A 16971-nucleotide genomic window follows, 5' to 3' on the forward strand; every position below is an offset into this window, starting at 1 on the left:
GCAAACTCGGCCCTCCAGATGTTTTGAGACTACAATTCCCATCATCCCTGACCACTGGTCCTGTTAGCTTGGGATGATGGGAGTTGTAGTCCCAAAACATCTGGAGGGCCGAGTTTGCCTATGCCTGATTTAATGTAACCGTTCTTTGGTTCCACAGCAACAAATGCACTTAAACACACGTCTGTTCATTTATTCAGCACTGAACCTATTCTGATCAGAAGTCCTCATGCCAGGGCAAGTCTGCCCAGGTAAGGCTTTGCTACAACAGAGGTTAACACTACGAACCGAAGAAAGGGTTTCCCAGTTACAACGAAAGACATTATAGCAGCCTTGATTGCTCACCCCCTGCACATGCTCACGTTACAGCAAATGCTTCAAGTGCTTGAGCATGGGCGGAGGCGGCTGTGCAGAGCCCCCTTCATATGGTGCAACAGGAGCAACACTGCAGAATTAAACTTTAGAATGTTAGGAAGCATGTATGTGTCCCAATGGCTGTGTGCAAAAAAAAAAGGAGGACACTCAGTTGGCAGCAGGCCCCTTGAAGCAGCTCAGTTATCACCGTGACAAGAGATCAGAACTTGTGCAGTCATGGGCTCTGGTGTCCTGTGATCAAGTCATCGCCTTACAGGGCTACCTTGTTTGGTTAGTGCCTGAGAGGCTGAATTTAGAAGGACAACAATGTGCAGTCTTTGTCTCCACAGACATAACGCTAAAGTAGAACTCCTAACCTATTGGCCAAGCTGACAGTTCCCTTTCTGAGTTTGCCCCACAGGCTGGGGATCAGTTCTTCAGCTCACCCAGCTTGAGCTTGGCAAAGTCTGTTGCCAACTTCAGGGCTTCTTCAAGGCAGTCGGTGTTCTTGCCGGTGGCCTGGGCAGAGAGGTCTTTCCCGCCCCCCCTGCCGTCCATCAGCCCAGACACCTGTTGCACCCATTCGCTGGCCTTGAGCCCTTTGCCAACAACTTCCTGAGAAAGAACAGAGACAGCCTGCATTAGAGTTCTGCACCTCTTAGTTCTGAGAGCTGCCAAGAATATACAAGATCCTGTGATTCTCAGGCTGTGCAGGGAGGAGGGTATTGTTGTCATGTGCCCCCCAGAACTGAACAACTAAACAGCGTGCCCAGAGAAGGGTGAACCAGGATAATGAGGGGTCTAGAAACCAGTCTTATAAGGGAACAGTAGAACAGTTGGGGACTCTCCACCGCCAAGGCTTTGAAGAAGGAAAGGGACTTGCTTTCAACTGCCCCCACCAGCCCCCAATAAACTTCTCTCAGAAGGGGCATGTATGCCTGCAAATATCCAATTCTGCCACGTTACGGCCTTCCTTGACTTCCCAAATAGTGAGTCGGATTCCCCACACCCCAAATGCAATCTGCCTCACACTGGTACCAAATCTGCTAACTTCCAAAGTGCTTTGGATCAAGGTGAGCTGTCTTCTGAAGTGCCAACTTGGGAATCCAAACTGAATTTTCCAGTTGGTACACACTCCTTACTACAAAGCTTCCAGACAAGAGGCCAGATTCAATAGGAGTAGGAAAGCTTCTCTCTTTAACACCCTCCAAGGACAAAGAATGTTGAGACCAGAGGTGAGGAACCTTTCTATTTCTCCTCTAAAGGCCTCAGGGGGAAGAGGCTGGGATTGGAGGCTCCTCACAGTTGAAGCAAAGCCTATTCCTCCAGTTACCGAAATTACATCTGCTGAAATTAATGAACATGACCAAGTTTAGCCAATTAATTTCAGTGGGGCTACTCTGAGTAACGCTTAGATAAATACCACCTTCTGCCTGGTCAGTTGGTGCCCCAAGAGTGCTGAATCCCCACTCCCATCCCGGGTCTACCTGAGGGACTTGGCATAAGCAGGTGATCTTGCCGGCTTCATTATCCACGGTGAACAGCATGGCTGCTGTCTGAGGTGAATGAGTCTTCAACAGCTTCAGAGATTCATTAAGTGCCTGCAGAAAGACACAGGTGTGGTTACAGAGAGCACGTGCTATGCACAGTCACGTCCAATTCTCAGATCTTTGGGCAATTTGCAGTAGATCAGTAATTCCCAGTGGTTTGACAGGAGCAACTTGCTTGCAGCCACAGCAAGTTGCACAGGTTCCCTCCTTGCCCGATGCACCTCCGCCCCCTGTGCAAAGGCAACGAGAAGGGATTTGGGGGATACCTTTGCAGAAGCACCGCTCTCCATTTCCAGAATGACCAGTGGCTGGTTGGGGTGAGCCTCGATGAGCTGCTTCATCTTCTCCAGAACCTGAAGGAACAAAGAGAGAACAGGCCGCCTGTCAGGCTCAGGAACGCTGGTGATGGGAGTGGGGGAAAAAAGGGAAAGCTCCTCTCAAATGCAAAGAGATGCTTCTTTTGTGTTGCAGAGAACAGAAAAACACAAGCAGCATGTCAGGCATAAGGATGCAGGTGTGTGGAAATGCACACTGCTCTTTGGCCAAGGTGAACACTCAAAGAGTGGCTGGCAGCAACTGAAATCTGGCAAAAAGATCTGCTGTGTTTGGACTACGCAGCAAGTGAGAGATGGGTGGGTGGGTAGACCTCACAGTCTGCTCTGGTGGTCCAGGCTCTTCCCTCCAGAGAGAGGGAGGAGAAGCTGCAGGTGGGCTTAAGCAGTGGCTGGAGGCTAAAGTCACACAACAGATAAGAGCAGCCACATTTCCCTTTTAAAACAGTCTGAGCGAAGGGGCCCCCCTTTCCTGATCACTGCTTGCATGTGCTTTCAAAAAGGGAACACTGCCACTTCTACCCATTTCCACTCCCTTTGCCTATGACAGTGGGATGGGAGAACTCACTCGTTTCTGGATGTCTGCTTTGCAGGCACGGTCGAGGTCGTCCATCACCTTCTTCAAGGCTTTGAGGGCCTCTCGGAGTTCATCTTTCTGCCACTGGGGAATGATGGAGGTGGCCAGCACCTGCAACCAGAAAGCGGCACTGAAGCCACAGCCCATGTTTCACAAAGGACAAATAATTTGTTGTGTTCCCAGCATGTTCGGTGCGGGTCCAGATGCCTTCCACATTTAAGAACAAAAGGAGAGCCTGCTGGAATGGGCCAGTGGCCTATCTAGTCCAGCATCCTGTTAGCAGTGCTCAAGTGACACCACCGACTTGAGAATTTGGGGGAAAGGGGCTGATCCCGCCTCTCCCCTCCCCCTGCTCTCTTACCTCACCAAGGTCTGCGATCTCGCGCTGGACTTCTTTGTTGGGGGCGGTCTGGACCTTCACCTTGTCTTCCAGGTCAGAGAGTAGCTTTTTAAGGATGTCCACTTTCCTCAGTGCCTTGGGAAGAGAAAGGGAGGTCAGGATTTTGAGGTGGCATTGGAAAGAAACGGTGGCTTTTACTCTCCCACAAGCGTAGCAGGGTCACTGGGGTGTGTTCCCTGTGGAGTGTTCTCGGGGCCAGACAGAGAAGGCTGGACAGCCATAATTAGTGTCCAGGCCTGCAGGTCCCCACCCCATCTTTTATTTCCCCATCTCACCCACAGCTTGATCCTTGCCCACTGCACCTGCCCACCCCCTGCTCACCTTCTGTGCTTCTGCTCCGGTGACAGCCACTATGCGCCGGATGCCCTTGGCAATTGCTTCCTCGGACACAATGACAAAGTGACCGGCGTGAGCAGAATTCTGCAAGTGCCTGTGAAAATATCAGCAACTGAGAAACACCACAGACATTTACAAGCATCTCCTGACTTGGCAACTGAGGGAGCTTGATTTCAGAGAGAGGGAGACAGATAATGGGGGTTTTGTTCTGGGAAGGAGTGAGGCAGCCTGAGTTTTGGGTGCAGGTGAAGACCCCCTTCGACCCACCCTTTGCTGTGTGGAGCACCAAGGAGAACAAGCAACAGGCACTCCCATGGGTCCATCATTTGGCAGGGCAGCTCTCTTGCTATGGATCTGGAACCCTCCTCCATCCTAAGCCCTCCTGCCAGACTTACGTTCCCCCGCAGAACTCAACCGACGTCATGGCACCCGCACCGCTGGAGGGGTCAGCCAGCATATCCTCGATGGGGATGCCGATCGAGACCACACGCACAGGGTCAGGGTATGTCTCGTCAAACACTGCACGGAGGCCCTGGATGGCTTTGGCAGCTGCCAGGGGACAGTCTTTGGCATACACGACCTGGGGAGCAGACCACTGAAGTTAACAGAAGTTAAGGGCAAGCAAGAGCACAGGAAGAGTCTTGCTGGATCAGACCGCAGGCTGGTCTAAAACAAACATAAGCACAGGTAAAAATCAGGGGAAGAGTAAATGAAGCATGTGGGGATAATACTGTTACACCTCATAAGATTGCTGTAAAGATCCATGAGATAATATAATGGGGAAATCAGAAGATAAATGCTGTATTTTATTATTCAGGCATTCGTTCTGTTGCATAAAAGGGAATGGAAAAGCCCATGCCACAAGTGGGTTTCCAGTGGGTTTCTGGCTCAAAGAAGGAACATTCTTTGGAAATGCCTGTCACTGTGGCCTCTTGTCAAAGATTTGGAGGCTCCAAGAACAGGACCTGGAAGTTCTCAGCATCCTCAAAACAGTGGTGGGGAACCTTTTTCACCCAAGGGGCTGCATTGCCTTCTTGCAATCTTCCAGAAGCCACAAGGCAGCAATGGGTGGGGCCAGAGGAAAGAATGGGCAATGCAGTGAACACAAATTTTTCCTCCGTGCAGGAGGCTGGTTTCTACACATGCTCCTCTCCACCCAGGGAAGCAGGAGTCTTGGTCACGGAGAACCATTTCAGCCAGGTGAAGACACCCCAAGAGGGGGCAAAGCAGGACTGGGGAGGGTCCCAAAGGCCAGCTAGGGAGGCCGAGAGGGCTGCATTTTGTCCCTGGGCCCAAGGTTTCCCACCTATGATAGAGACAAGCATGCACGCACCAGCCATACCAAGTTTCCCTCCTACCTTGGCTTCCTGAATCATCTGATTCGCAATTTCTTCTGCCTTCTTGATTTCCTGGGTAGACATGGCTCCCTTGGCTGTGAAATCAAAGCGCAGCCTGTCTGGAGCCACCAAGGAGCCTCGCTGGTCGGCCTCCCCCAGCACAGCGCGTAAGGCAAAGTTGAGGATGTGGGTGGCTGTGTGGTTGCTCATGATGGGCCGCCTCCTGGGCTGCGGGGTGAGAGAAGGAGACGGAGGTGAACAGAGAAGGGAGGAGGAAAGAGGAGGCCGTCCCTCCTCCACAAGTGGCCAAAAGCAGCGGGGACCAGATTGTGGCCCACCCAGCAGCTTTGTTCAGGGCTGTGGATTAGTGGAAGAAGATGGGAGGCGGCCCACTCAATATCTGCATTCAATATCCAGGCTGGTTTTTATTGCTTCTTTTGTTTCTTATATTTTATTTCATTGCACCACAATTTGAATTCTAAGGAATGCAATACAACTGTGTGTGTAAGAAGAAATAAGAATGTAATGAATGACTGAATGCATAGAAAGACTGGGATTCTAGTCTGAAGCGCCTTTGATATCAAACGCACAAGCCACTCACCTCATCAACGTACAGCCGTACAGTGTCTCCCACCTTCAGGTTCCCATAGACAGTGCCCACGTGCAACACGTAGCCTCCGCGCACTTGGACGTTCTTCACCGTGAACTCTGTCTTCTGAAAAAAGCAAAGGTAGACAAGAGCCGACGATTGGCAAAGGCAGGAATAGGAGCCCAAGGCCAGGGCAGGGTGACTCTTTCTTCCCACCAAGCACCACCAGCAGAGATGCACTGGATTTTAAATGCTTATGATCACGCTGCTTCTCCATCACAAGTCTACAAACCGACTCACAAAAGTAAAAAACATCTGACATTTTTAAAAAATCTTGTGAAAACTTACTACACTTACAAAAGCGTAAAAGAAAAAGAAAGCAGACACAAAAATGAAAGCAACAGTCAACCAAAGAGCAGGACATGGTTTTCAAAAGGGAAAAGTGCAGAAGCTGCACTTGTAAGCACCAGAAATCCTGGTGAAGATGCTCTTGCCTCGGCATCTAGAGGACGACTGCGTTGGCGACCTCACACGCTTGGAGTGCATTCAACACATGAGGTGCCGACACATAGATGGATCTCTCCATGGTCACCACCCTCTCCATCTCAAACAACTGACACAGACTTTCCAGACCAGGCGGGTTTAACAAGGGACAGATATAGGGAAGGTTGGAGTGCTAGAGCACTGTGATCCTCCACCACTATTCTGGGGCAAAATAAGGCAACATGCCACCAATTTCAAAAGCCCCCAAAGCCCTTCCCACCACCAGACTCCAAGCCCCAAGACTCCCAAGCAGGCCCGCGAGCCCAACGTACATCCTCACTGCCTTCGTCCTCCTTGACAAGGTAGCCTTCGTCGTACGTCTGCCCGCCCTGCTCAGCATAGAAGCAGGTGTGGTCCAAGACAACCCCGCACTCTTGGCCCGTGGACACCTCCTCCACAAAGGCCTTATCCCGGCGGAGGGCTTTGACGGTGGCCACTGCACTACTGAACTCTGCACATCAGAAAAGAAAAGTGGGAGTTAGCAAAGCAAGAGCCTCTTGCCTGTACCATGACCCTTCCCCTTATAAACAGTCACAAAATTAAACAGAGAAGAAAATTCTGAACCGAAAACTCCTAATGTCAACTTACCAACAAAAAAAATAATAACAAAAAAACCTATCATTTCAACATTAAGCTTTTTGGTTCACAATACTCAATTATTAAGGGGTTTTAGGTATAAAAAGTATTGACAAGGGAATTCCTTCTGACATGTTCCAATGCATCAAGAAAACAATGTGCTGGATGAAAGGGAGCTACTTAGAACGCACCATAACTGCCACTGGGGTCCGATGTGTAGTTGTATTTCAGAGAGTCATCTGTGGCCTCCAAGCCCTTGGACCGGAGTTCTTCAATGGCGTAGATGTCCAGCATGATGAGATCTTCATCGCCACCTCCCTTGCCCTGAGATTTGAGCTAGGAATGTAAGCAAATCGAGGGTGTAAAGCAGGCCAAGAAGCCCTTGGCATAGAAGCAACCACCTCAGATACGGGCAACCTGTGGGCCACCAGATGTTATTCAACACCAAAACCCATCAGCTCCAGACAGCATGGGCAGCGGTCAGGAATAATGAAGAACTGAAGGGCACACAGTTGGGGAAGGCTGAGGCCAAAGCTGCCTACTTTGGCAGGCAGCTGCCTTCCTCAAGGTCCCAGACCAAGATCTCTCACAGCCTGTTTATCCAAGCTATGTCCTGCCACCCTTCCAATTCCTGGCTTTCGAGGATATGAATCACATGCTACAAATGCTGCTATCACTTGCCCTTTCCTGTGCAAAGGTGACCAATGGAAGCTGCAGTAGAAGGTGGTAATAGCAGGAATAGATGTGCCTTGTGTGGAGTGACTTGGAAATCAAAGGGCCAACTAGACAACCAAAACCCGATGCAACTGAGTGGACGGATGCCTGCCTGGCTCTGCTGGTGCCTCTGTCTACATATGATGTTTATCTGCGTCAATACATATACTGTGTTCAGAGTTGGCGCTGGCCAAGCCCTACCTGGGCAGACTTCCTCTCCTCCTCAAAACCCTCCATGTCCACCTTCAAGCCCTTCTCTTCCGCAATGAGGCCGGTCAGATCCACAGGGAAACCGTAGGTATCATAGAGCAGCCACGCAGTGTCTCCTGGAGGAGGAAGAGGATTGCAGAAGAGTTAAACCTGCAGCACAGCTTCTGCTCAGCTCATGCTCCCTCTTGTGGGGTTTTTGCAAGTCTCATTACTAGCAAGCCCCAGCTGCCCTGCTTTCCTGGCCAAGTGCCCATTTCCCTTCACTGCCGACTCCTGGAGCCTTCATGCAGACCAGGGCAACTCAAGCAAGGAACTTGCTTCACTCGGAAGAGATTTGGATAAGGAAAAGAACAAAGAGCGGGAGAAGCAGATATTGTCTCCTCTCCTCCGAAGTTCTGCGCAAGAGAGAAAGAGGGGAATGATTCTCTCCCATTAACCTGCTCCATGCAAACACACAGGGCTGGGGGAAACAGGCAAAGCCTTGCCCACACTTGGCCCCCAAGGGAAAGGAGGGTCGTCCTCTTGTGGCCTGCCCCAGCTCTGCACTGTAAGCGGGACCTGTTTCTCTCCCTCCTTCAAACCACCACCTTCTACTTAAGGCTCAATTCATCACAATGCTTGCAATGAGAAACGGGTATTCTCCTCCAGCCCCCAACCCAGTCAATGAGTTGAATTTCCCAAGCAGCAGGCGGCTTGGCTCACTTCCTAGCATCAAAGGCATTTCCACACAGGGGTTGCTGGCCTTGGGCCATACCAGGAATAGTCTTGCAGTCTCCCAAGCTCTGAATCTTCCTGTCGAGGATGCGGCGCCCTCTGTTGAGTGTCTTCAGGAACTGCACCTCCTCTTCATTGATGATGTCTTTCACCATCTCAGGGTCTTTCTTCAGCTCAGGGAAGGCATCGCCCTGAGAGGAACAGGAGCTGTTAGCTAAGTGAAAGCAGCTCCCTGCCTCTCTCCCTCCATCCCAAAACCTGGAAGCTTCAAGAGCAAAGGAAAGAGGACAGGACTACAGATTTACCAGGGACTGCACCACCACGTCCACCAGGCTGGCAAAGAATCCCTTGGGGGCGTTGAGTTTCTCATGGGCGTAGCGCACAGCACGTCGGAGGATGCGCCTCAGAACATACCTATGCAAGGGGAGCAGAAGGCAGAGGCTGGTCTTAGTGGCTCCCTACACTCTGGAAAACACCTCAGGCACCCCCAACTTTTCGCAGCACAAAGGAATCTTCCCACTCTTTCTGGGCCTCTAACCCTTGTTTCTCAAACCTGGGTCCCAGCTGTTGTAGGATCACAACTCCCATCATCCATGGCCACTGGCCCTGTTAGCTAGGGATGATGGGAGTTGTAGTCCAACAACAGCCAGGGGACCCAAGTTTGAGAAACACAATGTGAATCCACACATAAACTGGGTTCCCGTCCTTCCTGACAAGACCAAGGGCTCCTAACACATCTTTTTATCATCTTCAGACAGCCGACCCGTGTCAGGGCAACCCCATTCCCACAAGACAACAGGCCAGATTAGGGTTCCCAGGTCAGACAATGTGGCAACAGAAGGGAATGGCTGGGGGGCTAAAGATGGGGAAAGGGAAGGGAGCTGCCTCCTGCACTGGCCACTCAAGGCAGTTTCCCCAATCTGCCTATTGGCAGGGCTGGGCCTGACTGTGATTTTCAACCCTAATCAGCTTAGCCACAGATGCTACATCCTTTCTTACCCAGCCCCTCACCACAAAGCTCCACACAGCCCACTCTCTCACCCCCTGCCAGTGTTATCAGGCCTTCCACCGTCTGAAAGAGCCACTGTGATGGTTCGGGCGTGGTCAGCCAGGACACGATAGGCCATGTCTATGCCATCAGCATCATCCTCCCCGACCTGCCCGGTGTAGGGCCTGCAGCCAGCGCCCTACAAGGAAGAAGGCATGTAGGTGACGTCCAAGAGATGAAAGAGAAATGAAATGGTTAAGGAATCAGAGCAGGTCTTGGAGATTACAGGCATTACAGGTTTTTCTTTTAAGATTCTCTGACCCTTTGCTTATTACCGTTAGTCGCCTCGTAATCAAGCTTCTCTGGGCAATGGGCAATGAAATTAAAATTACACATCCGACAGAACCCCATGTCAAATAGTAGCATTAAAATTATTTTTAAAAAACCCCAAACCACCAGTATCAGGGTAGAGATTAAGACAAATGCAGCCACAATCATCTAACAGAGAGCTACAAAATCATCCTCTCTGAGCAGCAGTGGGAGATCTCTAACCTACAAGGCTAGAGTTGGCCCATGAGGCTGCTTCGGCCAAGCCACACCCACCCACCTGAGACCTGGCATCAAATGAAGGCAGGTAAAGACATGGATCCCTGCAAAGAGCCGGGTTTGCAGGCCCCACTGATCAGCTGAACGCCTCATGTCACCTGCTGCCACTGTGATGCCAGGTGACTGACCCTGCCCACCTGTCAAGTTGGCCCGTTTGGGGCAGGGGAGGTAAGGCTCCAGCCCACCAGCCAAATCCAGCTCCCCACTTCAGTTACAGAGGTAAAGCATACAATGTAATGCCACCAGAAACTGGAGAAATTGAGGTGTTAGTATAAATTTTTAGAAGATCTGCATGTATTAAAAAGCACTGAAAGGACCCTGAAATGGCTGATGGGACTTGGGAGTCCAGCATCTAGAGGGAAGCAAGTTTAGTGCTGGAGTTCCTTCTACCTGTCCTCACTGCTCTAGCTGCCAAGAACTGATGCAGAAACAGCAGCAGCAAAGGTCAGTCAGCCACATGAGAGCTACCAGGAGGAAAGCTACCAGGAGGCAGATAAGAAAACGCTGTGAGTTGTGAAATTCAGTGGGAGGAAGGTGAATGTTGTTATGTCCCTGAGCCAGGAGAGCCTCAGGGCTGCGAGATACACTCCATCTAGAGAGAATCCACATATTGCCAGATTTACTTGCAGCACATCTGAGCAGGTACCTTCTGGATAGCTTCAAAGTAGGGAACGAAGAGATCTGTGTCGTAGTTGGACATCTTGTTCTGAAGCACCGACACCAACCTCTCCAGACCCATGCCCGTGTCAATGCTCTTCTTGGGAAGAGGTTTCAGGGTCCCATCAGCCTCTCTGGTACAGGAGAGAGGAAGAAAAACGCTCCATGATTCACACAGAATAATGCAAACAGAGGGCTGGTTCAGATGCTCACGTGTCTAAGCTTAATAAGCAGAGACGTGAATGAGCCTTTTGCCTGCATGCTCACCCCATTCACTCAAGCATGGAAATGGATCAAAGCATCTCCCCTGATCACAGTTTCCCATTTCATCCAAACCAGGAATTTACTCTTAACAGCTCTGGAACAAACCTGGAGATCAGCCCAAGCTCAAACCACGTCTTCATATCCAGGCTTGTTCTAAAGCCGCTCATCATAGTTTTCCTGGTTTGGATGAAGAGGTCCACAACCAATTAAAGTAACAAAAAGTAGAGCGCAAATGGGAGCTTCTCTGGTTTCGAAGCATCCTGTCAGAGCCTTTGCAGAAAAAAGCAACACAGAACCCTCCCTCACACAACCAACCAGTATATGGTTGTCCTACTGTACTGACTGAGGAGCAGCTGTTTTCTCAGACATTATTTATATATCGTTTTGGAATCTGTCGCTAGCATCTGCTGTACTGCTGCAAAGATCAGGACAAAATTCTTAGGAATGAAGGGTGAGGAATAAATAGCCATGATCCAGGCCACTATGCTCAACACCTAAATCCGTGAAGACAGGAAAGTTTCCTCACTGGATGTGGAGTCCAGCATTACCTGCAAAGCAGGGGGAGATGTAACACACCACATGTGAAAGGCATCGAAGGGAAAGAAGAAGCTGCCTTGAACTGAGTCAGACCACTGGTCCATCAAGCTCATCTTGTTTCTGGTGACTGGCGGTGGCTCTCTGGGGGTTTTTTTGCAACCCCACCTGGTAATGCCAAGGATTGAACCTGGGACCTTTTGTATGAAAAGCACCTGCTCTGCTACTGCACTGCCACCATGCTATAGGAAAGGAAAACAATTCTTGCACCACCTGTTGTACTGTATGAACACCAGGTTCCAGATCTCCAGCACGTTGGGATCATCTTGATTGACGAGATGGGCAGCATCCCTGTCCCCGATTCGGTCATAGTGCATCTCGCTGCAAGGTCCACATGGCCCCGTGTCACCCATTTCCCAGAAGTTATCCTTCATGCTGCCCGGAAGAATCCTACTTTCCGCCAAACTGCAAAAAAGGAAATGGCCAGTGATGCAAGGAATCCCACAAGTTACAGGTTCCTTGAACTGGCAACATACAAGCCATTTGAACTCTTTGACTTGCCCAGGTAACATCATCTGAAAAAGTATCACTGTCAGCTTCATCATGTTAATTTACCTACAACTCTGGCTGCATGTGGAGGCCACACTAAACTATGGCTTAGCAAGATGCAAACAAGCCTAGCCTTCTCCCAGACACATGCCCCCACTCCTCGGTCAGGAAGAAAGAAAAAATCACTTTTGATTAACCACAGTTTGTTGTGTCTGAACCTTAAAAACTATGGTTAATCTTAACTATTAGTTTAAAATCATAGTTTATGAAGTTGCCTTGTTTAAACTAACCAGTTAAGATTAGCCCATAGTTGTAGGTCCAGACAACATGCCAAGCTGCAGCTAATCTGAAGTGAAGGTGAAAGCTTCCAAACTCCACCTCCAGGCCACATGGGGAAAGATTAGGCTCATTCGCAACCTTGCTCAACCACAGTTAAGCATGAAGCCCAAACATAGCCATCGACTAGAAGAGAGAAGCATAGACGCATGGAACTGTCGAGTTGGAAGCGGACCCAAGAGTCATCTGGTCCAAGTCCCTGCAATGCAGGTATCTCAGCTAAAGAATCCCTGACAGATAGCCATCCAACCTGTTGAACAGCTCTTACTGTCAGAAAGTTATTCTTAACCTTTGACTTGATTCTATTGGCTCAGTTCCCCACCCCACTTTCTAGAGCAACAGAAAGCCAGCTTGCTCCATCTTCTAAGTGACAGCCCTTCAGATATTTGAAGATGGCTCTCATGTCACTTCTCAGCCTCCCTGTCTTCAGGCTAAACATACTCAGCTCCCTCAACCATTCCTCATAAGGCTCATTTTCCAAAACCTGTATCATATTGGTTGCCCTTGAAATTCAGGTCATGGCAACGCTTGGAGACATCAAATGGCATTTTATAAATAGGATTTCTGGATTTCTGCTTGAGCACCAATGCATTTTCTTTGCCCCCTTTGTTTTTTTGTGGAAGACACCAAAGAAATCCTGGGATCATCCTGATGGCCCCTTCTCTTGCCATTCAGGGAGTGGGTGCCGAGTGCAATTCCCAGTCTTCTTGGCACACAAAGGCAGCTCTTCCTGTATCCTTTGGATGTCCCAAACTCACCCTAAATCCAGCCAGATTTGCTTGCAATCCAAATCTGGTTGCAGGCCAGCGGCTTCATTCCCACCAAAGTATGTGACATATAGCCTCTCAATGGGGATGCCGAATTCTTTGGTGAGCAGGTCCAGGGCAAACTTGCAAGCCAGCTCCTGAATGGAAGAAAAAAAACAGGGATGGGAAGGTCTTGACATGGAGAATGACATACTAACTTCTTTGACGAGTTTCAGATATGAGCCTTAAATTCTACAGCAGCCACTGCCAGCCAGAACACTGAATCAGCGATGCTCCTGTTCCTACAGTGGCCAATCAGATGCTTGTAGGAAACCAGCAAGCAGGTTTCAAGCACCACTTCTCATTGTAGGTTGGCGACACACATGGCAATATTCCTCCACTGAAAATATTCTCTATTAAAGGGGCAAGTTGTTAGCTTAGAGTTCCTGCTGATGTGCTAGTTTTCTATGCACAAGGATTGTTTTCCCCCTTTATGTGGAAGTATTCAACCATGTATGTAAGCCTACACCTAGATCCTGAAGTAATACAGCCCAGATGTTGATCATACCAGAGAGAAGAACTTGCAGCTGCTGTGCAGGAGACTGAGGCTGGGTAGGGGGAGCTGCCCAGGATTTCTAAGGGGAAGGAGACCACTGGAAGGGCAGCATCTATGCACTGTAGTTCCCTGTCTACTCCCAACTCTTACCTTCTTCCTCTCACTGACCACCACCCAATCATTAAGGCCCCACTTTTTTCTTTGCCCTCTGCTACTCCAACTGTTACCAAACCATTCCTAATTCTGCCATAACAAACATTTCAACCAGCATAACCTCTAGATGTATGATCTGCCAGCAGCACCAGCAGCAGCAGCAGCAGCAGCAGCAGAGCGTGAATGGCTTTAATTTTAAAATATGCACATTTGCCAAACATTTTACCAGCTGGTTACCTGCGTTTGTACAGGCAAAGGCCACTGGCAATGCCCTCACCTTGAAATAATCTCCAAAAGACCAGGAGCCCAGCATCTCAAAGAAAGTGTGGTGGTAGACATCCTTGCCAACGTCGTCCAGGTCATTGTGCTTCCCGCCAGCCCGGATGCACTTCTGAGTGTTGGCCGCTCGGGTCAGCTTTGCCATGGGGTGAGAGGGGTCAATTGTGTTGAGGAAGATGGGCTTGAACTGGGAGAGAAGGAAGAAGACTGCCTTCAGCTCAGCCTCTAGGCAGAAGAGGGACTTCAGGCAAACGTGCCAACAGGGACCCAAGAAATCAAATGGCACTTTTGTCTGCTTCAAACCTACAGATGATCAGTGCCATTGGTCGACCCCCTAGTCCTAGGCATGTAAAAGGGAACGGGTGGCGCTGTGGTCTAAACCACTGAGCCTCTCAAGCTTGTTGATTGGAAGGTCAGCGGTTCAAATCTGTGTGACGGACTGAAGTCCCATTGCTCTGTCCCAGCTTCTACCAACCTAGCAGTTTGAAAGCATACCAGCGAGAGTAGATAAATAGGTACCACTGCAATAGGGAGGTAAACAGCGTCACCATGCGCTCTGGCACTCTTCAGTGTCCCACTGCACCAGAAGTCATGCCGGCGACATGACCCGGAAAGGCTGCCTGCAGACAAACGCTGGTTCCCTTGGCTTGTACCCCATAGTCTAGTTTGACTGGACTAGTTTGACTTAACTGTCCAGGGGTCTTTTACCTTTACCTAAGACAGGGGAGGAAACTTTCTCCAAACCATTCATAATTCTGCAAACTTTTGTCGTGTCTGACCTGATTCATGCCGGCGTTGGCAAAGAGCAGAGTCGGGTCATCCATGGGGATGGTGGCTGAGGAGTGCACATAGGTGTGCTGGTTCTCCACAAAGAAGTTGATGAACCGTTGGCGGATCTCACGGGCTGTTAACGTCACCTCCATCTTGGGATCACCACTCACACTGGGGAGAACAAAAAAGGGGGGCGGGGAGAGAAAGAAAGCACTTCAAGGCAATGCTGAAAATCTTGTATAAAACACCAGCTGGAGCAGCTCAAGTTAGAATTCAGATCTCAGCAGTTGCCACCAAAGACATCCTCCAATGGCTTCTGGCTTGAAGGTGCAACCCTGACACAATTCAAGGCAGCCTGGCCATCAGTCACCAGACAGCTTGGCTCCTAGCTACACTGGAAGAGGGGAGGTTTTCCCCATGTTAATCTCTAAGGTCAACTAAAAGCCCTCAAATCACACCTGGACAGCTTAGTCCAGCCTCAGGCAGTGCTGCTTATGAATTTACATAGGCCTCATCAGCAGTATACATTGAAAATAGTCTCATATTAACAACACATAACTTCTCCCAAAGAATTCTGGGAACTGCAGTTGTTAAGGGTGCTAAGAGTCACTTGATCCATCTTCCCCTCACAACAATCACCGGAGTAGTTTAACAATCAGCCCCTCTTCCCAGAGAACTCTGGGAAATGTAGTTCTGTGAGGGGAATGTGGTCTAAGATCTCTCAACACCCTTAAAGAACTACAGCTCCCACAATCGTGGGAAGCCATGACTGTTGAAAGTGATAAGATATCACTTTAAACGTATAGTGCAAACATAAACGTATTGCCCATTCCCTATTTTCTTTGTAAAAACCACCATGGGAGAGCAGTTCTCCAGCCCAGAAAACAAAAAACAGCAATTGGCCTATGGCAGCTGCAAGGCCTTGGTAAGGCAGTCCCTTCTACCCAGACACCCCTGGCTGCTCCTTGCGCCCTTTTGCCACATTCATAATGCTGCCACCACACATCTGACTTCTGTGTAGCAAGAGGGCCAGCCAGAAGCAGCTATTGGGAAGGGAATAGCTATCTGGAAGAGGGACAGAGAAAACAGATCTCACCCTTGATCTCTGCTACAATCTGGCAAATACAAGGAAAGCTAAACAACTCTCCAGGCTATCCCAGAACCACCCACAAGGTGCCTGCAGAACTGACATAAAGGTCTGGGCTTGGAGGGGAAGGTGAATTCATAGCCAGGCTTATCAGCTAAATACAGAGTTGGAAAATTCCTTCCAATACTAAAACCAGGCATGAACAAAACTCACCCATAAAATCCTTCTACAGAAGCACATTAGCACAACCCTATCTCTGTGAGGAAAACTACTACCATACTTCCAATTCTTACAGGGAATCCTTCAAGGAAAATAAGAGAGACCAGAGCCTACGCAAGGCAAACAAATGGCCCCAACCACAGTGGACCACAAGACAGATGCCAGAATAAAAAAACCTTAATTTACCGGGTGAATACAGATGACCAGGCGCCCTGCATCAAAATCTAACCGCAGCACCACCACGTCAAAACTCGGCAACTTAGTTGCCTCCATTGGCACATCAAGCAGCAAGGTGGATCCTGACGTCCCACCGCCTCCCTAGAGATCTGACCAGGTGCACAAGTGCAGCTAGACTCTCCTTGCTGTGTTGGCAGGAGAAGGGAAATGGGACAGCTTGCCAAAGGGCAGGTGTGTCAGAGGCGATGCCCTGGTGACTTTTTGCCTTTTTGACAAAGACCACCTTTGCCAACTGGGCGCTGGGGATGATGGGAGTTGTAGTCCAGAAAAAGAAATCAGGGTCAGAGTTAGCAAAAACCAGACAAATGCATAATTTCTCTCTCTCTGTTTTTGTGAGAGTGTGTGTATGTGTGTGTATATACACCCACCCCCTCCACCCTGACACCACAGAATGAATGAAGCCACTGCTGGCTTCAGAGACCCCGTCCCACAGGCCAGGCAGCTGTGCCTCAACTCAGGGCTGTCACCCCACGCCAGAACCATGAACCAGACTCCCAGAATCCCCCGCGGCTGTGGCCCTCAGACAGCCCCAGGAGACGCAGCTGGCGGCGGGCAGCGCTGCTTTCCTAAAAGTGGAGGATAAGAAAGACCCCTCAGCCCCCAGCCAGCGCCCTCTCCCTCTTCAGCCCCCCTTCCAGCCCAAACGCCTCCGCACCTTTCCTGCCGCTCTCCAGTCAACCTTTCCACGCGGAGCGACGCTCTTCCACTGCGCACCCAAACCTGCTGTGGGGTTTTTTCCCCCCTCCCTTAACCCCGCCCA

At 49.8% G+C, this 16971-nt stretch overlaps 1 protein-coding gene across 1 annotated transcript; it reads right to left on the minus strand.

Moving 5' to 3' along the window:
- Positions 1-169: 169 nt before the first annotated feature.
- Positions 170-16971, minus strand: AARS1 (alanyl-tRNA synthetase 1). Its single transcript, XM_079987953.1, has 21 exons — positions 16867-16971; positions 14677-14839; positions 13896-14084; positions 12922-13067; positions 11552-11743; positions 10470-10614; positions 9271-9416; positions 8535-8643; positions 8270-8420; positions 7507-7631; positions 6783-6927; positions 6288-6466; positions 5485-5598; positions 4905-5111; positions 3942-4126; positions 3532-3640; positions 3172-3285; positions 2802-2921; positions 2168-2254; positions 1839-1952; positions 170-966 (listed from the first exon to the last, which is right to left on the minus strand). Exons 2-21 carry the CDS (start codon positions 14818-14820, stop codon positions 781-783), a joined length of 2907 nt encoding a protein of 968 aa, XP_079844079.1. The 5' UTR covers positions 14821-14839; positions 16867-16971; the 3' UTR covers positions 170-780.

The sequence above is a fragment of the Podarcis cretensis genome, assembly GCF_951804945.1.
Source record: "Podarcis cretensis genome assembly, chromosome: 8".
NCBI lineage: Eukaryota > Metazoa > Chordata > Lepidosauria > Squamata > Lacertidae > Podarcis > Podarcis cretensis.